Below are 27889 nucleotides of genomic sequence, written 5' to 3'. Positions count from 1 at the left end.
AGCTCAGGATCTCAGGAGGGGAACATGTGAGCAGGGAATGGGTGACTGGAAACAGGATTATTGCTCTACACAGCAGAGAGACGCAGGAGGGACCCGGGACAGGTAACTGCACTCACAGTGATTTACTGCAGCAGGAATGGAGCCGCGTTACTGAGACTCAGGACAGGGATAATGTAGAGGACAAACACGTATACAACTTTGAATGAACTGGACCGAGTTTGCATGGCTCTTTATTCTCACTTGTAACCCCATATAGAAAGCTAAATACAATAAACGTGACACAGGTTGGAACTTAAATATTACTAGTAATACTCGTAGTAGTAGCAATATCGCTTAGGTGTTTTATTTCAGTGCTGTTGCTGCGCGGAATTTGCGCCAGGTTAATGATGAAAGCTCAAAGGTGCTTCTCTTGTCAGGACACATTCAGTATTCGACTAGAAATTACAAATTGAGGGCGAAAGGAGGAAAAAATAAAAACGTCACATTTTTGTGAAGCCTGTAGGTTTGTTTGTATTAGATTTAAAAAGGGAGGAGGAGTGGAAGCACCAAACAAAATAAACCATTCACGAGTTCTTGACGCGCGACCACAGAGCAGAAGACGATACTTGGAGGTGAATTCCACTTGAACACATTTTACAAACTCAAATTTAGTGTTTACAGTTCAAATCTTGCAGCACCACTTCCCTGCTGTCTCCTGCAAATAAAGTGGAAGTGCATTAAATTGAAGAGAGTGGAATTTTGTCACGTAGAAAAATCAGATAAAGAGTTAGTAAGTTTATTGCAGCGCTGCATTAATGCGCACGAGTCACACAACATTTATTTACCCACTGTCTCATAATTGATCTGCTGTCTACACGCATTATTCACAGTTTTATTTATGTTCATTTCCTCACGCATACCTTTGCACATCAATGGATATTTGTGCATAATGAGTCTGCACAAGTGCTTCTGTTGTTTTGTTTGTAAAGCAGCTCATGCATCAAAGCTTCGCTGTTAGGTACGATCTGCTTTAAGTCGATCAGCTTTTTAAATTAAGTGTAAATAAATGAGCGTGCACATTTAATAAGGTTTAGAATTTAAATTTGTCAGAGAAACCGGTGTTTTAAAGTACTGGCATTATTAAGTGTTTTCTTGTGATCCTTGTGGCCAAAGGTCAAGTTTTAATAGTTTCCCTCGCAAATCTACTTGTCATCCTCCGAGGTATTTCTGAGCACGTTTTGTGTAAAATATGTACACTTGTTCCACAGAAGAGACACTGGGACACTGTGACAACTCCGTGGATTTCCTTCCCTCCTTCTGATATTTTACGCGTCAGAGAAAAACGGTGGATTGTCTGACCAAAGATGAACACCATCGTCTTTAACAAGTTGAGCAGCCAGGTTCTGTTTGAGGAGAAAGCGAAGGAGGTGGAAATGAGCAGCAGAAATTATCTAGAAGTGATCGACGGACAGCATCCAGACCTCCTCTCCAGCAACCAGACCATCAGAGACAACCAGGCGATCAGACACCGGCGGAGCGGGTATGTGGAGCGTTCTGTTATGGTTAACGCTGCTGGTCAGCATGTGCGGAGTTGGATTAACTGGAGTTTCCCTCCGGGGTGTTACTGATGAGGAGTGCCTATATTTCACGGTTATTTCTCCCAGCACGAGCTAACAGAACGAGAGAGAGGGAACAACAATGCTGGTTTTGTTATCAGAGCGCTGTGGTTATCGCTCCAGTTTGTGCGCAGAATTAAAGACAGCAGACCAAACACCCAAGCCAGACTTTTGGGTTCAGATCCTGTTAAAATAAATATTTAATCCATGTGTGTGCACGAGCCTCACTGAGTTGTAATACAGATGCATTTATTAACATTTGGATTTGATAAAGTACCAGCAGCAGTGCGTAATTGCGCATTTATGCACAAACATTTGAAACTTACGCCGGCCTCAATAAGCCACAATTTTGGTCGTTTATAGGTCCCAACATTATGCTCTAGATCTCAGCACTGAAAGAAAAAATAATAATAATAATCAAGTCTAACTTTTTTTCATGTGGATTTAATGCACCAGGATTCCAGGGCTCAGAGAATTTATATTTACCGTTTCCCAATCTGGTCTTTATTTTGGTGCTGATGTTCACAGCTAATCTTAGAGTTAATAAGTAGGTCAGCCTTGTTCAGTAGCGGAGGTCTCCATCTGTTTTCAATAAATAAATTCACCCTTGAGCTCTCTGTGTGGTCTAGTCAATCATGTAAGCGGCCATTGATTTTTTTTTAACTATATATTTTCTACAATAGGAAGCAGGTGTAGGTGAAGATATGTCCTGATATGTCCATGTTTTTAGTTTATATAAGAACAACCTGGGGCAAAGCAGGTATTTTAAGGAGCCTTGTGAAGGAGAAACCCTCAGTAATATTAAAAGAATTCTATGTGAACTTATGTGAGTTGTAGGTGTTCTTTCAGGGGACGGATAAGACTAACAAAGTACATTAAACTTTTAAACAGAGTGCGTGTGTGAGAGAGTGTGCTTAAAGCCAAAGTTCAGAACATGTAATGAAATATCCTTTAAGATGTTCATAGCGATCTGCATTACAAGGAAAATATTTGTAGAACATGAACCTCGGGTAGACTTTGAGGTTAGACTAAAGTATGTTACATCTACAGTGAGAGCAGCTTTTTGGTGAGATAAAAGGAGAAATGCAGCACAGCACCATACTGACATCTACAGGTTCATAAGACCTGGAGCTACAGGTGAGACTGAGTCCTTTACAGCTCAGAAAAAGCAGACTCAAAGAAAGACTTTCCAATATTCTTTTAAGGGCTCATAGAAAATTTATATATTGTCATTTTACATCTTGTGTAATTCACTGTAGTGATCTTTTATGAGTTGCTGTTGTAGCTGTACTCACCACTGAGTTGCTGAATTGGGATTTGAGAAAATATATTTGCGATCTTCCAGGCCACAGAGTATATTCCCTACTTTGATTTTCTGTAAGTGAAAACCAGAAGTATAATTTCAGCTTTTTGTCCGTCCCTTGTGTGATGGTTTGGCTCAAGCCGTGGCCTCTGTTACATTGTTCTTGATCCACTTCTGCTGGGTGTGAAAAGTTAATCTGGCAAATCTTTGTGCCTGAGCAGAATGTTTTTGTTTGTTTCATAGCAATGTGTTGGCGGTTTGTGGGACACACAATGAAAAATAAACTGCAAGTGGCTATTCTCTTTCTCCCCCTCACTGACTCAGTCTCTCGTTCTTTTTCTACATCTCTACATCTCTTTAACATCTCTCGGCTTAATTGCAGTGCTTTTGGTGAGAAAATTGCACACTCTGTAGAGTGTTCACTTTATGTGTCATGACTAACAAAGTCAGGCAACTTGCCGCTCCACTTAGGACTCCACTTGCTGCTCGCATAACACCGTTTGTTCATTTCAGTATACAGCACGAACCTGATTCTGTTTCATTGCTTTAAATTCAGATTTTATCACGTTTTTAAAAGCAAAACAATTTGTTTACTTTTTAGTCTTTATTCAAATATGACAAGCATTGTGTTAACTCATAAACGCACTGTGGGCACATCTCCTATCTTACTCATACAAGGAAGATATGTTAAAAATTAGGCATTTAAAGAAAAGATAAAAGATTCTACAAACTCAAATACCAGATACATACTCTACCTGTTTCTTCACAGGGGTCGTCCCAGTGGCGGTAAAGTCCGACACAAACGTCAGGCCCTGCAGGACATGGCGCGGCCGCTCAAGCAGTGGCTCTACAAGCACAGGGACAATCCCTACCCCACCAAGACAGAGAAAATTCTCCTGGCACTCGGCTCCCAAATGACGCTGGTTCAGGTGAGACCACTTTCTGGTAATCCTTCAAACTTCCAGGTCAGGTGACAAAGAAATTGACGGTGAATACAGAGCATTAGAGTTATGTTTAACAGTTAGAGTTGATGTCTTTTGTTGAGAGCATTGAAAAGCTGTATTTTCATTTGCACTTGAAGTAAGTGGAACATGCTTTTCATCTTGAGTACTGTGCACCAATGCAGCACTGAATATTGTTGTTTCTTCACACTATTGTAAAAACATTTTGCCGATGATTGCTTTAGATTTACATTATTTTATAGGTCAGTTGTGAAAAACATAGACGCATTTATATATTTTCATTCCTTTATTTCTCAAGAAAGCCTCACATTTTTCTTTAGCTTCAACCCAACAAAGATTATACTGTAGTTACATTGTAATTATCAGTTCAGTTTTTCACAAACTTCACTTAGTTGCAAATAGAATTTTATGTCATGTAACTTTTTTGACTTTACAATACAGGCAATTAATTGAAATTAATTTGAACAATTACTCTGTTTTTTTTAATAAGAATCTTGGAAAAATAGTGAAATCAGTCTTATTTATTATTACTATTTCTGCGTAACACGGATGTATTTTTATGCTGCATTTTCATTTGACAACACTTCATTGGGACTTCACGTGGGACCTCGAAGTGATCCCAACCCAGAGTTTGGGATCCTCTGAACTGCTGTAATGCAGTTAGAAATGCAGATTTCATATACGCTTTAAGCTGTATTGCACCCTCTGCTGATGATGCCAGAGTACAGTGGACGGCTTGACTTTAGCGACTGACCGCTGAGAGGAAAACCCAGTGGAGAATATGAGTGTGTTTGGTGTCTGGCACGTGCAGCTGTGTATGTACAGTATCATCTGGCTGACAAGGTCACTGATACAGCCTCAGAAAGTCTGCGGCGGCTTTTTTGGGCTGCCGGCCACGGTGCTTAATCTGGTTCTCATTTTGGGGGCCTGATGGAGCTGTTTGTTTTGGTGAGGGCGAGTAGAGTGCAGAGGAATGCTTTGTGTTGGACACAGGGGTGCTGTGCCGCTCACACACACTACCACACAACCTCACACACACGCATGCATGCGTTTAAGCTGACACTCAAATACCAGCAGCAGCGTCAAAGGTCAGTGGAATATTTCACGATGGTGAGGGTAGTTATGCAAGTTATAATTGCATTTTCCAGCATGAAGGAGGTATAAAAGTTTTATTAATAAATTTTTAGTTGATTTTCTGTTAAGTGTGCATTGCTGAGTCAATGTATCAGCAAATCAAATAGCTGACTGACATCAAACTGCCAGAAATGCACTGCTTCTAAAAACTCAAATCAACCTGCAGACCATTTTTCTCTTATTTGTTGAACTTTTGAAAGGATATAATCTTTAATATATGGGCATTTGGGACATAAGCCACAATTTTAAAAAGTGCTGAGACCATCTGATGATTTTATTTTCACATTTTGTAGACTAAACTAATTTATATAGAGCCATTAAAAAGTGTGATATGATAGCACCAGCTAACTGTTGACTCACATTTCTTTGCCTGTCCATTGATTGAGGATGAGAGCTACCCACTTTCTTCCACTGTTTAGTCCAGAAATGTAGACTGCATCACTTCCTGTGCATTTTCCCTGGAAACACCCACCTGGCACCTGGTGTTTAAAACAACTAAATCTGTCATGTTTTAGCAAAACAGCCTGTTCTTTCCATGTAAATATTGTGAATCAAGTGTGCTAAAAATCCAGTCCCATCTCTCCATCACCACTGAAATCCCTCGGCGTCCCTGCATGCCGTCTCCTCTACGGTACACACGCGGCTGACAAGCCACGGCTGAGAGAGCTTGGTTTGGCGATTGGGTCCAGCCTTTTTAGGCGTACCATCTCTGTCTCTTTTCCCTGAGCCATTCTTTCCCCAACTCTCATAAGCAAGCTGCCTCGTGTCTCACCTCGCAAATTCACAAGATGCCGCCGTCCTCCTGGTGTGCCACGGTGCTGGGCTCGCGACAGAGGGATGTGGGATGGTCTTAGTTAACAAGAAACATGATACTGAAAGAGAGGATCAGAAAAATAAGTACTCTAGCATAAGGCCTCTGTCTCAGCCCCTTCATAAACTGCTTGAAATCTATTGAGCATGAAAAGTTTTTCTTGTATAATATCTAATAGTCTCCATTCCCAGTGAAAGGAAGAGCGCTGGATCAAGTGTCTCTTTTATTGCATCTTGAAGACAGTGTTGGAAAAAATGTCTTATTGGTGGGAGGCCGTGCGAGTCCAAAATAAGCATGGGCAACGTACGTCTCAGCTGGAACGTTAGTTAATGAAATGTTGCGTTCGCTGGCCATCCGGCGTTTGAATGGTGTTAAATGTTCCTGCATGTTACTGATACAGAAAGGATGCTTGCTGGGGTGTCTCTCTGGAGCGTCTGGGTTGTTTCTTAAATCTCGGCCTCAAAGAGCTCCTCTGCAACCCGACTCTGTATCTGTCTTTTGCTTCGGTCTCGCTTGGTTTTTCTGAATGAGACTGATGGCAGGCGGAGAGCAGACGTTTTCTTAGGGGATAGACTTTGTTTTGCTGGATATGGAAGAATTTGGAATCCAAATAATAACATATGTTTCTATTTGCTGTACGTTCCCACTTCCCTCTTATTTGTCTTACTCACTCTCTCTCTTAGGTGTCCAACTGGTTCGCCAATGCCAGGAGGCGACTGAAGAACACAGTGAGGCAGCCAGACCTGAGCTGGGCGCTCAGGATCAAGCTGTACAACAAATATGTTCAGGGGAATGCAGAGAGGCTGAGCGTGAGCAGTGATGACAGCTGCTCAGAAGGTACGGTTTCTGAATTGTCAGCCATCCCATTTGAGCAACGCTGAACCAGGTTTACTGGGATGGGGGAGTGGTCGTCCTCTGACTAATTAGCCAGCAATGTCAACACTCAATTTCCCCAATCCAATCCAACTTTAGTTATAAAGCACTTTAAAATAGCCAGCACAGGACCAAAGTGCTGTACAGTAAGTAAGTTAAGAACAATAGAATAAAACAAAATAGCAAAAAATAAAACACATAATACATAAAAATTAAAATTAAAACAGCCCTATCTATATAAAAAACAGCATAAAACATAGAATCAACTAATAAAAATAAACTAAAAACCAACATGAAGAGCTGGGTTTTCAGAGGTGATTTAAAAACAGGCAGAGAAGAGGCCTGTCTAATCTCTAAAGGCAGATTGTTCCACACTTTTGGAGCTACTACAGCAAAAGCACGATCTCCTCTAAGTTTACGCTCAGCCCTGGGTGCATTCAGGAACAGCTGATCAGCTGACCTGAGAGAGCGGGTGGGTGTATAAAGGCTGTAACAGCTCAGAGAGATAAGATGGGGCTAGACCATGGAGGGCTTTAAAAGCAAATAAAAGAATTTTAAAATTAATCCTCAAAGGAATGGGAGGCCAGTGAAGTGAAGCTAAAATAGTGCTCAAACTTTCGAGTGCCAGTTAAAAGACGAGCTGCAGCATTTTGCACCCTCTGTAGATGAGTCATCTATGAAGCACTGACCCCTATATAAAGAGCTTTACAGTAATCCAGCCGGGTGTTAACAAAGGCATGGATAACTAACAACCCTTTACTTACTAGCATGTTTCATTTTGATCTGCAATATGGTTAATTAGTTTTATTCAAACAGTTATAATTAAAAGGGTGCCCTGTTTAACTTCGTTCACATGAACTGTAAAAACATGTTTATATTTTCTATGGCGGGAAGCTGGCATAGATACAGTGCACGTGCTGTATATCAGTCACTTGTGACTCATTTGTATTTATGGAAGTTTTCCATCACATATAACGTTACATAGAACACACATAAGATCACTGTGTCCCATCAAATTTGTGTTTTTCCTACTGAGAGGTGACATATCTATCTATCTATAGATAAATAGATATTTTTTAATGCTTTTTTTTTCTTTCAGCCAAACAGAAACAAATTTTTTCAGTGTCCATAGTATCAAAACAGTATATGACGTATAATTTGGTCGTGTATGATGACAAAAATTTGTTTTTATTTTATATCTTTAAAAAAAGAACTGCCCGTAATGATCATTAGAAGCATGCACTAATCAAACTTGTACCATGTGCACCCATGCACAACACACAGAGCAGATTGATGTGATTAATTCTTTTTCCATTCACCAAAGCATATTATCCATTTTCATTGGCACTAGTTAATCTAACAGAATTTTAATAATGATGATATTTGAAAGGCCACTCCTCTGTGTGTATGAGCAGCGTTGTTCTGATTTGGTGTTTGACCCTTTGCCTGCTCTTTCGCTCTTATTCTGCAGTTCTCTGTCTCTCAATGAGAGCGTATCCTTGAATGCTGAACATTAGAATAATTCAATAATGTGCATTAAAGAACAGTGGAAAACGTGTGCTGCTCAGTCAGTTTGATGGAAGATCACTTCTGAGATATCACATAATAATGGCTCCCTTATATAAACTGGTCACATGCTGTGAACCTGATGCACTCTGTGCTGACCTGCGAACTTACATCATAGTTGTTGTACCCCCAAAATTTTAAATGTAGTGTCACGGCGTGAACCGGCGCCAAAGGCCAGTCCACCTCCTTCTGAGTTCCTCCTAAAGTGGGTCGACGATCTGCAGAAACAATGTTCTGGGCTGGATATAAATGGCGAGCGCGTGATCCAGCTGAGAGACGCCGAGGCCGATGGGCTGCGACACGCTGTCATTAGGACACCCTGCTGAGCCAACCTCTGCCTCCCAGTCTGCAATTGCAAATGAGCGTATTTACTGCAAACACATGTTGATCCTCAGAGGGGAGAGACTGCCTTTTTACTCCCTGACAGCACAGAAAACATGGTTAGGAAACATAAAAAAAAAATGCAACTTATATCCCCGAGCAGTGAAAGAATAGAGAGAAAGGACGAGCGCTGTGGTGTCAGTGATCTCTAATTAGATTTTTGAGGAGCAGAAGCCGAGTGTGCGGCTCACAGAAGAATGTGTGCATGGTGTTTGCATTGTGTCTGCCACAGGCCACTGTACCACCGGAGGCTCTGTATATCTCCCTGACTCTTCTCCCTGTCATATTATGGTTATGAAGCTATCCGCAGCCTGCTTCCACTTCTGACCCACGCGCTAAAAGGCCCTCTATTATGTTTTTAAGCCTATGCTTTTGTTCCAGAGTCTATTTATGGGGCCAGATCTAACCCCACTGACCCGGAGTGCATTCCTCTTACTGTCTGAAATGGTCCAGCTTGTTTTGGAGTTGAGGTGCAGAGAAAATGTTGTTTTCTGTTTTGTGAACTGGAGTGTCATGGAGGTGCGAAAAGGAGCCTGTTTTCTTTAAAATACTGCAAGGACTTGATGTGAAAAGATTTATTTTTTTGTATGAGTGACAACAGGAAAAATGCTGATTCTCTGATGGCGCACAGGAAGGAGAGCAAATACTCTCCATCCATGTGTTTCTGATATGTGGGAGCTATAATTTTAATTTGGCTCCGGCTGAATCAAATGTCCAACCTGTCCAAATTACAAAATTATGGTCTCAGCAGAGACGGTATCTAGAGCGAACTTCTCCCTAATTTCCCTTCTGCCAGAGGATATCTGGTTCTTCAGTGCAGTGTTTTATCTTCCTGCCCCCCCACCTTTTCATCAGGTTTGGACCTGTGCTTTAATTCAGTGTCTTCAGTTGCAAAGCAGCACCCTGGAAATTATTTATTTCTGCAGGGGAACTTAGGGGCAGCGCTCTTTTGATGGAGAGGAAATTGACTACCATCCGTTATGATTCAGTAATGCGTCTTAAGTCTCGGCTGTGCTTGCCGCTCTTGAAGGAGAGCCAACGGGAGGGTAGGAGTGCCAGGTTCAAATCTCCCTGCCTCGTATTTGGATTCAAGTTCAGCTCAAAATAACCAGCACCCGAGTCAGATGGGACGCACAGAACTTGGAAAATCATTTTAACTCTAGAAATACAATATTTGCTGAAGAGAATGTGCGTGATTGTTATATACACTTATGCTAACTGGAGCTCCAGCCGCAATTCCTGTTTAAACTCCCCTTAATGCGTTGACTGAGTTCCATGTGCAGTAGTAGAGATCGGAATCTTTAAAACATTTTATGCATTTTGGGCATTTAGCACTGATTAACTACAGTGTTTAGCTGTATCTTCATTTTTTGAAATCTCTTAATAAATATATAAACGTGTTACATGAACTTTAAAAGGTTTCTGTGATTCACAGTTCTAATCTTACCCCCTCCTCCTTAATTCAAGTCTTTTGATTAGCTGATCCTCTCAAACACAAATTCTGAACAGCAGTTGAGTGGGGCATCTGCTGACAGCTGTGAAAGTGTAAGAATATATTTCTGCAGTCCATCTAAATGAGTATTCTTATCCTGGCACAGATGGGGACAACCCTCAGAGGACACAGAGCAGCCCCGAGGAGCTCAACAAGCCCATGTACCAGAGTGTGATCAAGAAGGAGGGCTCCTCCATGGTGGGGATGGCCATGGGCATGGGCATGAGCATGGGTATGGGCGCGGGACTGCGTTCGGCCGCCGAAGCCGCCTCACTGGCGGAGGACTGCGTGTCTCCACCCAAGTACAAGAGCAGCCTGCTGCACCGTTACCTGAACGACTCGCTGCGCCACGTAATGGTGGCCAACGCCGTCATGGACGCTCGAAAGAGGAACCACTCCGGCTCCTTCAGCTCCAACGAGTATGACGATGAGCTGCTCTCGCCGTCCTCCTCTGAGGCTGAGGCGAACTTTGTTTATCGGGCTGGTAAGAAGCCACATTTCTTGCATTCTTTCCCTTTAAGAGTCTCCCTCACACGCACGGCATCCTTCACTTTTGTTCTTTTTCTGTCCCCTCCATCTGCACATTTTGTTTTAATTCCTGCAGCTGGTCCATTTTTTTTTCCAGCTGTCTGCCTCTCCGCCTGCCTCCCTGCTTGTGTCGACAGTATATGACGCTTTATCTGGGTTGCCAGAGCACACCCTTTAACTGTCTTTTCACATGACGTTTGACTTGCTCAATGAGATTCTCGTGACCACTGAGACCTAGTTAGCAGAGCCTTGAGTGTTAAGAAGTGTTTGATTAAATTATACCAATATCCAGCGTGTGTCCAGCACCTTAACACACACTCGTACACACATTCATGAACCCATGTGCAGTTCACAAACACATAAGCATAAACGTGTCTTTCACCCATCCACAGGCAGCTCTTCTGACCTAAAGGCCAGACACAACAGGGCCATGTGCATCATGCTTACATTCACACTACTGTTTGGGATGCCTTTGATTGTGACACAAAGTCCTGCTGACAGAGCAGGGCAAACAGCCTCTGTGTGTGTGTCTTTAAGCATAAACTTGTTTTTTTAACTAAAAAAGGATTTTTTTTCATCTCTGACGTACAAAAATCTGCAGTTTTCACCAAAACCAACATCACCCTAAAAGGTCAGCTCTATTTTACATCACTGCCACTGCTGCTAATGTCTTTACAGTCAGTAGAGTTGGAGGGATCATTTTCCTCCCTCCAGAAGAAGACACTTGCTTCCGTTCATTTTCTACAGAATGAAAACACCTTCATATCAAAACAGAGGATAGATTTTGTTTTTCTATGCCTATTTTAGTATTTTGATATTTTCCACTCTGCTGCTGTGTTTTAGTAGAAATGGCATGGAATGGAATTCCCCACAAGGAAATGATCCTTAAAAAATGTTTCCTAACTTTTACATGTTTTTATCTAGGGCATTGCTTTTTTTCATTTCCAGCTAGAGTTAACTTTTTCAATTTTATCTTTTTAACAAATTAATAGAAATAAAAGCAGCACGGTAAAATATTACATAGGGACTTAGTGGAGTCACTAATCTTTTATGAGGACCTTAAAAGAAGTGTGTGTATTATTGTTTTAAATTAAAATAAAAATTCCAAGTTTTCATTGTCGGTTCTTAGAAATGAGTTCCTTTAAGTCTCGGTCTTCTGACTTGAAGTGAGTTGAATCAATTAACTGTTCCCTGAAGTTATTAAATTCTGTTTCTAAAGAAGCCTCATTAGCATGTTTTGTTGTTTAAGGAAAGCATACCCGTACTTGTTTTTGCACATTACATTACAGTCACTTGTGAGTCACCCTGAAATAATTACCCCAGATGACTGCAGTTAGCTTATTTTTAAGTCTGCTTGGGGAAAGCTGTGCTTTTTAACCCGAATGAGCTAAAATGTCTCATAGTGATATCACTGACGTTGATGTTCTTCTAACCGTGAAGTCACTGTCAGCCCGATGCAAATCACAAAAGCCTTGCAGCCTACAGAGGCTTTCACAGCGCTTCAGCTCACAGCTCGTCTGTGGCGAGAACAATCAGAGGTCTTCCTCAGCTGAGAACACTGGGCCTTTTGTTCGAGCAGACTTCATAACCAATAGTAATGTTTTCACTTTCTGCAGAGCATGGACAGAACCCGGAGGGCCTGGATCTGAAGGTGTAGGTGGTGGAGTAATGGAGAAGTGTGTGTGTGTGTGTGTGTGTGTGTGTGTGTGTGTGTGTGTGTGTGTGTGTGTGTGTGTGTGTGTGTGTGTGTGTGTGTGGGTGGGGTGTAAGCTGTCTGTTATGGACAAATGTGTTTCCTATTATCTGAGCATGAAGGAGCGCGTGGGGGTTGGTTTGTATGAAAAGCATCAACGACTGCAACAGGTACAATTGTCTTTATCAAAAAAAAGACCTTCAAACCCCTTGACCTGAACTAGCATCAGGCTTTTTTCACAGTGAAGCACCTGTTGAGACTTACAGATGGAGAAAGAAAGAAAGAGACGGATAGACCAAGTGAGACTTATAACTCCTTTCTACCAGATTTTAATAAGAGAACCCCCCTCCCCCCAAAAAAGGATTAATTCATCTGGCTGACCTGCTGTTTTTAATAGAGGCTAACTATTTTATCTCTATAGCTGATATAACTTCTTGGCTTTGAGGTGTCCCTCTTGGATTTCTCGGGCTTTGGCACCATTACAGAAGTGTTACTCTCTTACATGCAAGAGAAGCTTTCGAATCCGCACATGGAAAGTTCTCAGAGGCGGCGTTGACTCATGGGATCGAACACCTGCCGGGGGCTCTCCGATCTGATCGACCCGCTCAAAGAAACGAAACAAAAGAAAAAAGTCAAGAAGATGAAATTTTAATACCGCATCTGCTCCCCCAGACAGAGCAAATGACAGAGCAGAGAGAGAAATCACTTTAAGCTCGGGCTTGCGTCACTTCCTCTGCAACTTTTGAAATTTTTTTTTCCTCCTGTGGGCTCCGCTTCCCAGATACTTGTGCAGTGAACACATTCCTCTTTTGCAAATAGTTTTATTGTGTTTTTATAATAAGAGAAAAATGTTTCCCCGAGTACCTGATTTCACATAAATCTGTGCTTACATCAGAAACGCAGAGAAAAAAGAAGACAGAATAAATCAACTTTAAGCTCTCTGAATGTTCCCCCGCTTTCTTTCTGACAGTGACAAAACGTCTGACATTTTCACTCAGCAGGGAGAAATAGAATTTAAACGTAGAAAAAAAAAACCAACAGCTTAAACACAAAACGATGTCTCTCGGTGCATTCTTTTGCCGAATTCCAGCTTGCGAACAACCACTTGCGATTGGTCAAAGCAAAAGTGGCGTGCTTGGCAACCATTGTGCCATTGGCTAAAAGTCCGTTAATAGGTCAGTTGGTTGTTGCCTGAGCCCCTGTGACTACAGAGGGCAGTCAGACGTGGCAGGAGATGGTGAGTGTAGATTTACCCCAGTGGAAAACTAAACTTCTGCCAGCTTGAAAGGACTCACATACAATTCACAGGCCTCATACGAGCATAGGCACACACACATCCAGTACAAACACACACATACACACTGCAGTCCAAAGCCTGTGGGGAATTTCATTGAACACAAGGAGCAATAGAATTCCATCACACATGCCAGGGGTTTCATGCCAAATTACCCTTTAATGGGATATTAAATGGCAGGAATCTGGCCGAGTGTTTTTCTTGTTGCTCGGTACCAGATTTCGCCCCGTCTGATATCATATAGATCATTATACGCCAAATAACTCCCAACGTTTCTGCGGGTGGAGACCGAGAGATCTTGGTCAGACGTTTTACATGAGATTGACAGTAGTGCATTTTCTCAGGTTCTACCCTTTATGGACGTTGGTTACAGCTGAGTACAGTAGCCTGATGGTGAATGTAGAGTTCTTGCCAGTGCATCTATTGATGTGGGAAAGCCCCAATAACTGCAACCTAGTCAGCGGCCAACAGCAAGTTCCCAGCAATGAGATTTTTATTTGCCTGTTTAAAGACATGCCTCTATTAGGTTGAGATACTGTTAATAGCTGTTATCACCATCCTAAAACAGAATAAAAATGGCAACATGTAGGTGTTAGCATGCTAACATTTGCTCATACACAGATTTTGTGAAGACACTGCATTTCGATGATTTTAGAAACGTTTTGATGTCATTTCAGCGCGTAATACAAAGAGAGAGAACCACAGAAGTCATTCATTTTGTAGTTGCCATAAATGTACCCATGAAGTATCGTGAAACTCCCCAAAAAGTTGTTGAGATATTGCAGCCTGGACCAAAGTACTTGTGCAACCACACAAAATTGGAGAAAAAAGCATTTTAGAAATCATCAGTTTTTTCTTCCTTTTCAGCTGAGTCAGATTGGTCAAAAGCACTGAACTAAGTCAACCGAAGAACACTTTCCCCCTTTGCTGCCAGTGCATTCCTGGAACCTGTCCCATACATTTTCACCAAAAAAAAGAAAGTGGCACAGTAAAGTTGTTGGGCTTAAAGTTGCAACCAGTGATAACACCATGTATGGGAGAGGTTACTACAATAAACTCAACAATGATTCTCAGAGAATTCTGTTGGCCATAAAAAATACCCAGACCAAGGCTACGTCATGTTTGGTACTCAAAGCTGTCCACATGTGGTTTGCTTATCAACAGGTACCAAGGTAGAAATGATTCTTCACTCTTGCTCAAGATGACGTGATAATTTTGAGTAAAATACAACTGAAATCTATAAAATCAAAGGTTTATTTACTCAAAGAATTAATATTTAAGAAAAATGCACTCAGTACAAACTGAATGTATACAAGTCATTTGAACAGGTTCCTTTAGATTTAACATCTTGTGTTGTACTTATGTAACAAAATTACACTGAAAATTTACATGCAATCAACTTTTTTGGACGAATAAAGTTTTTTTGAGGGTACTGCCATTTGAACTGGCTTGGCATGAGCCCCGGCAATATGCTTGCGGGAAAGAGGTAAAAGTTATTCTTCCTGAGGGGAACGTGAATATCTAGTGGCTAAAAGTGAAATATTTGTGTCGAAACTTGCCAAAATCGTGTAATTATTTATTTTTGTCACTTCCACTTGATACTTCCACGATTTATTGCATTTCCCATCAATAAGTCTATGAATTAGAGGATTTCTGCCACCGAGAGAAACAAACTGGCCCATTATTTATCGCATTCAGCTGACTTAAATCTAAATCTGGTGGTTTTTAACACGTAGGATTCTTAGAAACCTGTTCAATGAAAACAGCAGTGCTTGACAGGAGCCGCTGAGATCCTAAGGGCCTTTCAAATTAGGCTGGAGCGAGTGCCAGACAGTTATTGAATCCTGGAGAGTTTCGTAGCACTTAAGGAGCTGTCGACTTGTCCAGGTGAATGGAAGAAGTCGTCTCATTGTGGAAAAAAAACACCCAGAGTGTTTGGATTCCTTGTCGTGAGGTGGAAGGGTAGAGAGATGTGATGGTCACTGCCGATAAAAAGAGATTTCTATCATGATTGTTTTCATATTTTCGACTAACAAGATATACTTAACTGGATTTCCCTTACTCTCTCTTGTTTCCTCTCCAAAGAAAAAAACCCGACTGGGATGATTTTTGCAGCAGTGTTGTTCAGGGATGCCGGCTGTTATGACTGATTTAAGGCTCTAATGTCTTTCATGCTTGAGCGGCAGGGTAATTTACTGTAAGCCACAGAGTAACAGGAAAGACGGTGCTCGATACAGGGACACTTGATGACAATGAGCCACTCCTGGCGAGTGATGGATGAAGACTCGTCGTCTCAGGAATTCAAAGATGTGGATAGACTGGCTACAATTTGCTCTTTCCACAATTTCATAGGAAAGAAGAAAGGGAAGACAGAAAGAGGAGGGGGTTGGAGATGTTGTTCCAAGGCGGCAGCTTTTGCCAAGACTGACTGGGTTCAGGTTGGGCTTTAGAAATCAGTTTGGACAGCATGAGAGGGAGGAGAGGGAGGCGCTCGGTCCATCCAGATCAAGAGTTGAGTTTCCCCAGAAGTGGCCCGTTGGGAGAGGAAAGACAGCGTGGTGGCAGTGACTAAGACACACAGAGAGTGTGGTTGGAAGAAGTGAGTGTGTGCATGTGTGTGCGTTCTTGTTTTTTTTTCTCAAAAAGATAGGAAGATGAGGGGAAAAACTGGGGACATCTGGTTGGCCCTTACTTTGTGATGGGGTTGTTTCGCACAGGACTGGGACTTGGGGATTGGGTGAGACTACTAACAATTAAACTGAGGTGTAGGAAAAGTTCATCCAAATTACAAAAGTGATCTATATATTTTTGTACTTACCCCTTGCGGTGTCTGGTCATGCAGATTGTTAATAACCATAATAAGCGCCTCTGAAAAGTCTTCCAGCTCAATTGGGAGATGGTTGGAATTTTATTTGTCCTCCTCAGAGCATTGAAAAATTTCTTCAGAAAAAAAAAAAGCAGCAGTGATTATTTCCAAAGAAGCTGTGTCTCCTGGTGCAAAGAACTCACCGCCAACTGAATTTTCTGGTAGAAAGGAGCTCCAGTAACAACTGTTGAAACCGTTTAAACCCTTTTTTAATTTAAAGACATAACAATGATGTAAAGTATGCGACATATTCAGACTAACTTTGGATTGAGTGAAATTATGTAAGCTTGATCTCACTTACAAGAAAAAGCAGGTTTCTTGATAGTGAAGATGATTTAAATGTTTGATGTGACAATATAGTTTGCTTCAGTGTTGCCACACAGCAGAGCCTTTGGGAATCACTGCAGTAGACAGTGGATTGAAGCCTGTATGTATAAGCAATATGAAATCAGTGTTGTTTTAAGTAAAGCTATAGCTATACATCAGTGATATCTGTGTGCTCGTGAATGTTCAGGAAATTTACTATAAGCTATTAAAGTTTTATTGCCCTAATAAGAGTAATATTTGCTGCCTCCACCAAGGAGCTTGTGTGATTGGTTTTGGCTTTGTCTGTTTGTTTGCAAATACTTATGTTAACATAAAAGTTACAGACAGGTTTGCAGAAATGGGATGAAGCCCAACGTCAAGCTGGATCTGAATAGAGGAATTTTTGGAAGGATTACTTTTTTTCTTTGTGAAGATGTCATCTTCACAGACGTGTATCGAATTCAAACAAGAAAAAAACATTCAAAACATTGCTTGAATTTACCAAGAAAATATCACAAATTAATATGGATATCCTTCTAGATCCAGGGCCTCAGTTTATGCGTGGTACAAAATGAATTTTGAGCTTTGTCGGAAGTATGCAGGCTTGGACTGCTCTTGTTTGTATTACGTAATGATTTTCCAGCATTTTTTCCGATGAATTCGAAAGGTTACAAGATAAAAATGCATTCGTAATGTTCAGTATAATTTGTTCTTTGAAAGCAGCTATTATCTTTCTTTATATGTTCTGTTTTTACAGTGGTGGACGGTCATATTAAACTTGGCAAACTCCAAGTAAACCCCATAAACCAATAGCTGACTTTGATAGGTCTTTGATTTGTATGACTTTCAGCCTCAATACAGTTATTTTAGGCATACAGCTCTAACTGTGAGCTAAGAGGCTCCACCCACCTTTCCACTACCCACCCTCTGCTTAAAACTTCTGTTTGGAACTCATGCCCAATCAGACGAAAGCTGGCTTAAAGGGAGAAGAAGCTAAAATGGCTCATTTCAGACAATGGAACAAAATAAAAGGCAGCACCAAGCCTTCCAATAAGGATTATTTTTGAACTGTGACTCATGTAGAGCTACTCTAGCAGAGTTCATTAATAATAAAAAAAAATACTGAGCTAGAAATGGGTGTAATAGGTCCACTTTAACAAAGTATATTAAGGTATATAAGTGTCCCACCGCTGCAGCTGTGTTTTTTTTCCATCTTGTCACGCACAGCAGAAAATAGAACTAAGAAAGGACGAGATTAGACACACATAATACAACACATAAGTGTCCTTCAGGGTGTGGCTGGTCCAACGGTGGGAACAACTAGGAGTTGGCAAAAGTTAGGCGTAATCCTGGCATTAAGCTGTGGGACAGCTTCAGGCAAATGGAAAGGTGGATAAAAAAGACAGAGAGGAAGAAAAAAAACCCTCATGGTGAACCTCTCTGACTGGAAGATGGGATATTGGCTTCTGACCACTAAACAGAGGCTGGATGAGAGGCAACCAGAGAGGACAGCAGCAGACTGAGACAGTGCTCATCACGTGGAGAAGTGTTAACAGACAAACACCAGCACAGACACTGTTTATACGCAACTGCCTAACATAGAACTTGAAGAGTGCAGAATAATAAGCCCTCACAACCTGATAGTTTTTAAATCATCAGTACACCAAGGCTTCTAGGGACAGACACACACAAACACACACACACATAATCATTTCATCGGATTCAGAAAGCACAGCTGCCTGCCTAGTCAGAGAAACCGAGCCACGCTGCCCTGTTCCGTATAAAACACAAATTGTTTCCATTTTAAAAACCGAGCCGTGTCGAGAACAATCGTTTGCCATCGCGTTCCCACGGGATGGAGGAGAGAGGAGAGAGTTTAACGAGCGAGCCGAGGTGTGACCCAGTGAGGACGCGGAACACACATACGCAGAAATCCCCCAAGAGTGTGAGAGGGCCCTGCAACTACCACTGCAGACAATTGCAACATAATAATGCAGTGTGTGCAGCACAAACATATCATTTGGCCAGATCCCCCTGAAAAAAAGGTTATTTTTGCACACATGTAAACACTTAAAAATCTGAATAATGTTTACTTGTGGTTTTCGCTTTTCCTTTTTTTCCCCCCCTGTCCTAATTTGTGTGTTTTCTGCACCACAAGCAGTTGCTGTTCATCCCCGAGGATGTCGCTGAGAAAGCTGTGATGAAAGGGTCTGCCTGAGGAGACTGGGCCCCGCTTTTTTTGTCTCTTTTGTACCTGCCGCGTCAAAGCGGTGATAAGAGGCTCATCTGTTCATCATCAGCGATGCGTCCCAGTCGAACGTGATCCTCTTTTTAATCTTTCTGCGGCCACCCATGCTCACATCACATTCCACTTCCTAATTCCTGTTCACGATGAGCCCCTTGGTTCCTCTTTTGGACGCTGTGGCAGTCCACTAACAGCCACACAGACAAGACACTCGCACACATTGCCATAACAGCGTATTTACTTCTTCTTCGTCGAGACGCGCTCCTTATTTTGGCTGATTTACGGGGGCCCTGATTACTCTCTGTTTACTGGCACTCGTAAACACAATGACAACCTGGCAGCGTTTAAACATTTCAAGCACTGTTATTATTTCTCCATCTAGCAAGAAGACACAAGGCAATCCTCAGTGCTAGGATCTTGGTTATCTGCCCCCAACCGCAGCCACAGCACCAGTGTGTCATCTGCCGGGCAGACATGGAAAAGGAAAAAAAAGAAGAAAAAAAGAAAGCACAGAAAAAGCAGGAGATGAACGTCGTTTTTGGGCAGCAGCTCAGTATCTGTCTGGCCGTGTCAGCGCATGTATGTTGGATTTAATAGTTTAAGAGCTAATTATTCAATATTTTTGTAAGCGATGAAAGTGTTGTCAGGGCGAATGGAGAAGGCATTAAATTCACGCCATGTATGATGTCTTTGGCTAGCTGAGTGGAATTGACAGTTTGCTTCGTTGGAGCCTCAGACTTTGTTCAAACGCGGCAGAGACGGGGAAAGGAATGGCTGGGAGGGGTGATATAAAAGTAGGGTTGGCAGAGCACGAGGCAAGCTGAGTGCCAAGGCATCCCTAACTTCATTTACAGACTCTTCTTGACATTATAAAAAAGCACAGAGCATCAGAGAAATATAATAAAAAGAGAAATCTGAAAGGCCAAATGCATAGGCTCGCACGTCGGGCTTAAAGTGGCAGAAAGAAAGAAGCTCAAAAAGGCGTCGCAGCACCTGAGGGTTTTTGGCATTTCCTTTAGCCAAGTCTTCTTGACTTGGCTAAAAGTAATTAATGCATCTTCTGATATTGATTTGACTTCACATCAGGTGAGCTCATCACAGTTCTATCCTGTAGGTCGAGCGCAGCGTTGTGACTCACCTGTGGTGATGGTAACTTCTGACTCATCCTCGGGTTTGGGCGGGCTTCAAAGAGGCTGCTTAATGACATGATGGTCCATTCCTATCCTGTGGTTGCACAGGTCAGCGGTGACCAGATTGTCCAGTCTGCAGCACCACTCTGGTTCTCATCAGGTCCTGTTAGGGGAAATCAGCTTAGCTCATTTCCTACTTTAACAGTCGAGTTTGGATTCTGTCTCTGCGTCCAGATTCATCGGCCTTCGTCCAGCGGTGGAATATTTTCTCATTCAGAGCAAAGTAAACATATTTTCCCTTCTACCCAGTGACTTTCTACACTGCCTTTATTAGTATAGCCTAATACATTTAATAATACATAATTAACAGATCTCTCAGTTTAGCCAATTTTGAGAAGAACTTTTTAAGATTCACAGAATTTATTAATTATTTATTTCAAAACTGGCAGCCCAGACAATTGTTAGTTTAGCTTTCCATCCATACTGGTAGTCCTGCTCAGTCTACATATCCAGACAAAGCACATCATTTCTGTACCATCTTTAAATGTATCTAAAGTGAACACATGTTCAGGTTTCAAATGGATTAGGCTTCTCTAAGGACTCCCTACACACAGTTGATACAATGCTCCTATGATGTACAGATTAAGCAAAAGAAGATCCAGTGTGTTAATACTTGAGCTGTAGACATGCTGGTAGAGCCAAGCTAGCTGTTTCTGCTCGCTTCTAACATTCCAAGCTCTAGCTACATGTGAATACACAGCAGCGGTATCTGCCAATTCAAAGCAGACATATTATGCATGTGCTTTGTTTCTGCCATGCATATAATAATTTAAATCAAACATTCAGACAATGTTTTCTTCCATGCCACGTATGCAAGCAAAAAGTGCTGATAGCTCTAATGCAGTCACCTCAGACTGAAGACCAAAGCCCTACCAACCTGCATGCACCTCAGCCCTTCTCTTTGCAGGGAGAAACCTGTTAGAAGAAAGATTTAAAGGGAGTGTTGCCTTAAACGGAGAGCACTTGTTTCAGTCAACAGGGCTGCACCAATGCACGATATAAGATAAATAAGGATTATACACCTCTGTGAATCATGCAGACCTACTCTAGCAGAGCTAAAGAATAAAAATATGGAGATTAAAATTAGCATAAAAGAAGTGTTATAAGTGTTAGAATTGTTAAACCCTATTGCTTTAAAATCCTGTACATTGAGCCATCTCTGTTTCTAGGTAATCATTTGTTTTCAATACAATTTCTATTCTATTCTTATTTTTAGATTCTTTATACTATCCATGGTGACTAGAAATTATTCTGGATAATACTAAGGCTAAAAGCCTGCAATATCATAAAATGCCCTTGTGTGCGTGTGTGTGTGTGTGTGTGTGTGTGTGTGTGTGTGTGTGTGTGTGTGTGTGTGTGTGTGTGTGTGTGTGTGTGTGTGTGTGTGTGTGTGTATGCTTATTTGTCTGTCTGATTCAGCCCAGCCCATGGTTTGTGCAACTCAGCTTTCCTTGTTTATTGTTGCGAGTTGCTAACAACAGCTCCAGATGGTAATGATGATAGTCAGCCACTCTCCTCTGCAGCCATCTTAACAGGTGGAACCTCATAACCTCTATAATTTGTCAGCCCCTGCTTGTTTCCCTCATTTTCACCAAGTTTTGTTAAAGCTGCTTTTTCTTTTTTCTTTTTTCTCTCCTATGTTCTTTTCCCCCTTCCCCTCCATCGTCCCGCTGTGATGTTAAGTGAGCTAGTATTTTTGGACTTCCAGCACGATGCCAGAAACCATCAGACTTCTTAGCTTTCCCCTTTGGCGGTCCGTGCAACCCCACTGTCAGTGAAGCCCAAAGGCAACAGCAAAGTTGACTGAGTATTCAGTAGCAAAGTAGTCGAGTTTAAAAAAGAAAAAAAAAAGTGAAAATAATAAAAAAAAAAATCTTCAGTGATTTATTGGCCATTTATGGAGTCTTTGGCGCTGCTCTTGTTTTTAAAAATCCCAGTTTTAGATGTTTTAGGCAAAGGGCTTTGGAAACAGAGTTTTTCTGCAAGCAGTGGTGCATTTTCAAAATCTGGGGTCCAAGGGGTTGAGAGCTGGTGTCTAGTCCCCAATGAGGGCCTTGGAGTGCAGGGTGGCATAGGTCATCCTTGCATCCACCTGCTAGAAAGCTCAGAAAACACTGTTTATGTGTGTGTTCTGAAAGGAATCATCTGGACAGTGGCTGCCTCACACACCCTGGAAACACTTAAAGCTGTGGATGGAAAGTCTCACACGCTGCACTTCAGATCCCACAAACACACACACACTTTTCTTCTGCCTGTTGTTTGTCTTTGATGTTGCTGCTATCAGTTGCTGTCACCAACTGATCTTTACACCGGGCACCACAGCCATAAACACTGAGCTAATGTATCTCGAAGGCAGGGGGGCAGGGGGCATAAACAGCGCATGAAAACTGTGTAATTTGGCCTCTAATTACAGCGCTGTGATTACGGAGTGTTGTGCACATTTTTAATCAGGACCAATCTGTTTTGGAGCCCTGGCAACAATCAGGAAAGAAAGATGGAGATAGGGTGCAGGGAGGATGGCTTCACAGTTTTCAAGTATTCAGTTGACACTGGCAATTTAGGCAATTAATTTGAAGAATGGCTGAAGAAATATAGAGGGATTAAAAACTGGAGACTAAGAAGAGATGGATAATATCAGGGGCTTTAAAAAAAAACCTGCTCTTGACGTAGCACAGAGTCACTCTTTATTAAAACAGACGGGAAACATTCCGTTTGTTTTGGCTGGTTCCTGTTGAGTACCTCAATCAGGGGGTATTACAGCAAATCAAAAGGTGAACAGTCGACCTGGGGGACATCAGTAAAGGAAAAGGGGACTCGCTGATGAAGTGAGATAAAGGCAGAGCAAAAGACGGGACAGCAGGGAGTTGTGGTCGGACGGGAATGAGAGGATTTTTTTGGAACACTTTTGCACACTGAAGCCCCAAATCTCATCCTGTGGTTTGTAGTACTGGGTTATCACGTCCTCATCGCCCTCACACACGTGCACACACACATTCCTGCTCTTCTTCTGTCTAAGAATGATTGACTTCTTCTGTCTGTCTCTTTCTCTCTCCCTCTCTCTGTGGATTACACCTATTACGGAATGAGCGGGAAAAGCGCAGGAAATGTTATAATCAGGCTCGCATTAGCTCTGGGGCCTCTTGAACCCCGACGCTGTCATGAAAGAGGAACAGAGCGCGGCGTTGGGAGTAATTAGGCGCTTCAAGCCTGAACCCTGCATCCAGATATTTGGAAAATCTACGGAGGGTTTGGCGAGGTTAGAGGTGACACAACAGAACGGTTAAATGTTGCATGTGCTTTCCCCGTCGCTGAACGAGCTTTGGCTCCTTTGCTCTCAGTGGGTCTCTGTTGGCTATGTCGAAGCCTGAACACACTGTCCTCGCTCAACCTCTTCCAGTCCCTTCTTACCACGATAGCAAATGAAATTCCAGCGAGAATGAAGGGTGCAGATTTTTATTAGCAAAGGAGAACGTTAAGGCACGCCCGCCGACTGCTGCCTTGTGGTGATGGTGGCTGGTGGAAGGGTCTCGTTAAAACACCAGCTCAGGTTTAGACACTTGCTTTATGGGGAAATGCGACATTGGCGGGGTATAAAAGACTGGGTGACCCTGGGTGATTCAGCTGTGGGCGAGGACATTCAGGAAATCGGATTGACAGCCGAGCAGGAGACAACCCAGGTATGACGAACTCTGTTATCTTTGGACGAAATGAAAATTTGGGGAGAGTGTGCCCTCCTTTGAACATTCTTGAGTCATCCAGTCATCTATATCTGGTCAAGACCGAACTTCTTAAAAGCTCATGGGGCCTCAGACGCGTGTTTAGTTAACTTAAAGAGAGCGCCCGGGGGCAACGCGACTAGAAAAATCCAGATGCTCTGCTTTTTTTATTTTTTTGGTTAATGCCTCATGAAACGCCAAGCCTGTGTCCTCATACTCACTGCTGGGCAGATCTCACCTAAGGCTGGAACCAAGACAGCAGGACAGGTTCAGCTCAAACACGCACCCAAATGAACCCCCCTTTCACTCACACACACATGCATTCAGGCAACAAGAGCATGCTGAAATAAACACACCGGTTGCCCTGAAGAGAAGTTGGGTTTCATTGTTTAATGACTCTGCTATTCCCTCTGCTAATGTTTCACATATGAGATAAAGATTGCTCCCATTTGAAGAGAGGAAAAAAAGAGAGGGAGAGCAGGCATCCATCTTTCTCTCACTGACTCACTTGGTGCCTTTTCATTCCCCCTTTATATCTTCTGCGCTCAGTCATTTTTGATCTGATTTCCTCAGACAACTCAATTACGTTGGCCCGGGCCCATTTGTTTTCCAACAAAATATTAGAGAATGGAGCTTATGAGTCATAAGAAACATCTTTCAACTCGATCCTATTAGTCACCTTGTTTCTTGACGGCTTATTGCAAAAAAAAAAAAAAACAACAAAAAAAACGTCCTTTTTGTCCAGCATCTGAGCGAAGAGAGAAAACAGAGCAACATATGTTTGCACAAAGCAGGGTGTACGCATAAGAGCGCACAGCACAGACCTCACACACTACTGCACACACACTGCGAGCGTGTATGTTCAGCGACATTCCAATAAATCCTCATTGACCCCGACGAACCCAGCAAAATTAACCTTTTTCTCTCTCTCTCTGTCTCTCCTTGCTTTCAGAAACCACAGAGCATGGATCAAGTAAATGTGACAGGTGAGCAGCCTTTCTCTTAACGCTGCAGACCAGATCAAGTCATTTGCATTTGCGAGCTGATCGTAACGTTCTCTGTTTTTGTCCTTTCGTGTTGCATGATTGGCTCGCTCATCAGCAGCAGCGGTGGCCCCAGAGCCACGCAGAAAGAAAAGGCGAAAGGCAAAGACGAGACATACTGGAAGGAGATCAACGCCGCCATGGCCTTGACCAACCTGGCACAGGGGAAGGACAGTGCCTCCGGGACCACCAGCTGCATTATCCAGAAGTCCTCTCATATAGCAGAGATCAAGACTGTCAAAGTGCCGCTGGTGCAGAAATATTAGCCTGGACGTCATCCTCCCGTCCCCTCTATGCAAACCAGCAAACATTCCTGTTTCAGCAAACTCACCAGAGTCCAAATAAACTCCCCCCTCCCCACCCCAAAATGAAAAGAACTGTTGTTTAGGGAGGGTGGTCGTGGGGTGGGGGTATTTGAAGTCAGGAAGTGTGAGGCAGAAAAAGAACTTTCATTCTTTTTGGTTGTTATTGATGTCTGAAAAAAAAAAAAGGTCCATAAGAGGCCTTGATTATCCTTCTCTTTTGCGAGTACTAGTTTTAGCAGCAGTATTTCCTAAAAAAAAGACAAAAAAGAAAGAAAGAAAGAAAAAAACTTTTGTAATGTTAACTTATTTTTTTTCATGTTTTATTTTTTATTTCTTCTTTTTTTTAACGCTACAAATTGAGTCTTTTTGCCAAAGTGCCTTTGTTGTTTAGACGAATAACTCACTGACTGTGGTCGATGGGGAGCACAGATAGTGACGTGCCTCTGGAACACTTTTTTAGGGTTCCAGTCATGATTCATGATTCAGGATTCAATTTGTGAATGAAAATTCCCAGCAACAGCATGTGCCTTAAGGGCTGAGTGAGCTCAGCAATCCGAGGCGCCGACGAACTCAAGTGGCACACACTTGCACGGGTGCGCACCGGGCTTGTGAAAATGCCTGGTGTGAATCCTCTGAAGGCATTGTTCTTGTTTTGACTGGAGTCTTCATTTTGACTGTAAACTGAACTCTGTCCCAGTCCCACCCACATCGATGGCGGGCCAACAGCAACTGCTGGCTACGCAGATAAGCAGCCAGCTCTCTCCTCCTTGTCCACATCTCGGCCTTGGATTTCATTAACCAGCGAAGGATTCCTTTCTTATCATGGCTTTTTACTTGCTCAAATGTGCACATGATGCTCAGCTGGACCCAAATGAAGACGCAGTGACAAAGATATACGCATTTGAGGCGTGTTTTAAGGCTCAGTGGAGGAATGCCATGACCTAAAAGGGATGTTTTTGCTTTGCGTTATCAGTGTTTTATACGGACACTGTTGCCTTTTCACGTCTGCGCTCAGAACAAGATGGTCTGGTATGAGAAAAAAAAAAAGCCACCGCCACGAGCACCCCCAGCCTTTTGATCCTCAGCCCTCTCAGCTGTTTAGCATTACATTCTAATTGCTGTTTAGGAGGAGCCAGAGGATAGGCTTAAAAGTTTGACTTTCTTCCCCTTCGCTCCGTTTTTTTTACCCCTGACTTCCAAAATACATTTCAGTATTATCTTTTCGTTGGCCAAGCAAGTATTTGTTATTGTCCGTCTCTGTGTGTGTGTGTGTGTGTGTGTGTGTGTGTGTGTGTGTGTGTGTGTGTGTGTGTGTGTGTGTGTGTGTGTGTGTGTGTGTGTCTGACTGTTTTGTTCTTGATCAAAACTCGGTTTCTCTTATGCATCAAGCGCTTCTTCTGTCATCCAATGGAAAGAATCTAGAATGTACTAATGTACGGTGCATATGTTAGAAACGTTTGTGGGGACCGATGCCAACTTCACAAACAGGGGGAATGAAATTGAAGTCAAGGGGAGAAGTTGAAGTTGGCTCTCTGTGCTGACTTTTTAATTTTATGTATATCTTCAAGGTACTGTTTATATGTGTCAAAATGTACACTCCTTTCAGAAATTGTGCAGTTTTCCTTCTTTTTTTTGACAAACCCAGACTGTGCATCTGGTCAAGGACTTTGAGAGGGAGTGAAGCTGCACAAAGTAACTTTTTGACCTTTTTATGTGTCTTGAATGTGCAAACTGTTTAAAAAAAGCTGCACTTACAGTTTTCAGTGGAGGTGTTTTTACATAAAAATGAATGGAAGTAAAGAGAAATGAAGGACAACTCTATGTTATTCCTGTTAGTGTGCCTATGGAAGTATTATGGAATGAATCGCACTAGCCACTCCCCAGGCACTATTTGCTTATGCAGGTGGGGGGCCTCCCACATGTGTTTTTTATACACCTGATCCAGGCAGGGTGGCTGCGGGGTACCGTCGGACCCGCTCCTTGTGTTTCTAATCGCACTTCTGAACCTCTGGGCCGCTCGTGACCCTCACACCTCACACAATACCCGCTTTCTGGGAAGAGGCAGAGCAAAAGGACGGAGGCTTCAGAGACAACAAAGATGCCTTTGTTGTTCCTACCTGCCACCCCCACGCCCCCCCCAAAAAGAAAACCCTACAAGTATAAACAAAGCCAAAAGTTTTGGTACTGTATATGTCTTTCTCCAGCACAAACCATGCTTTCACAACCATGCTGACGAATGGAAAGCAAACGTATATTAAAGCTTATAAATTATTATTTCAGACTTTGTCGAAACAAAGAAAGTGGTGACCATAGTTTGGTTCTTTTATTGTTAAGTTATATAAATTGAAATGTTATGTTTATTTGTTTGTTTGTTTTGATAGAGACTGGATTTTCAATCCGATGACCAAACACATATCTCCTCGTCTTGTCCGATTTGCTCTCATGTAAAATATCTTTTATAAAAACAGTTGTTACTTGATGAAAGCAATGAATAAACCTCTAAATGAAATCGATGGGGTTTGAGGTTTGTTTGGGGTTTTTTTGCATGTTATTGGTGCACTAATTGATGTTTTAAGGAACTTAATA

General features: G+C 42.2%; 1 protein-coding gene across 2 annotated transcripts; it reads left to right on the top strand.

Moving 5' to 3' along the window:
* Window positions 1-27797, top strand: mkxa (mohawk homeobox a). Of its 2 annotated transcripts, none has more exons than XM_063483621.1 (7): window positions 1-102; window positions 1248-1519; window positions 3668-3827; window positions 6489-6642; window positions 10224-10601; window positions 24908-24941; window positions 25060-27797. In XM_063483621.1, the coding sequence occupies exons 2-7, from the start codon at window positions 1344-1346 to the stop codon at window positions 25262-25264; spliced, it is 1107 nt and encodes a 368-aa protein (XP_063339691.1). In that variant the 5' UTR covers window positions 1-102; window positions 1248-1343; the 3' UTR covers window positions 25265-27797. The 2 variants fall into 2 exon arrangements, with proteins under 2 accessions (XP_063339691.1, XP_063339690.1); XM_063483620.1 differs by having other exon boundaries at window positions 25057-27797.
* The last annotated feature ends 92 nt before the right edge of the window (window positions 27798-27889 follow it).

The sequence above is a fragment of the Pelmatolapia mariae genome, linkage group LG9 (genome assembly GCF_036321145.2).
Source record: "Pelmatolapia mariae isolate MD_Pm_ZW linkage group LG9, Pm_UMD_F_2, whole genome shotgun sequence".
Lineage (NCBI taxonomy): Eukaryota > Metazoa > Chordata > Actinopteri > Cichliformes > Cichlidae > Pelmatolapia > Pelmatolapia mariae.
The sequence above is the reverse complement of the archived record's forward strand: the minus strand, read 5'-3'. Positions and strand labels throughout refer to the sequence as shown.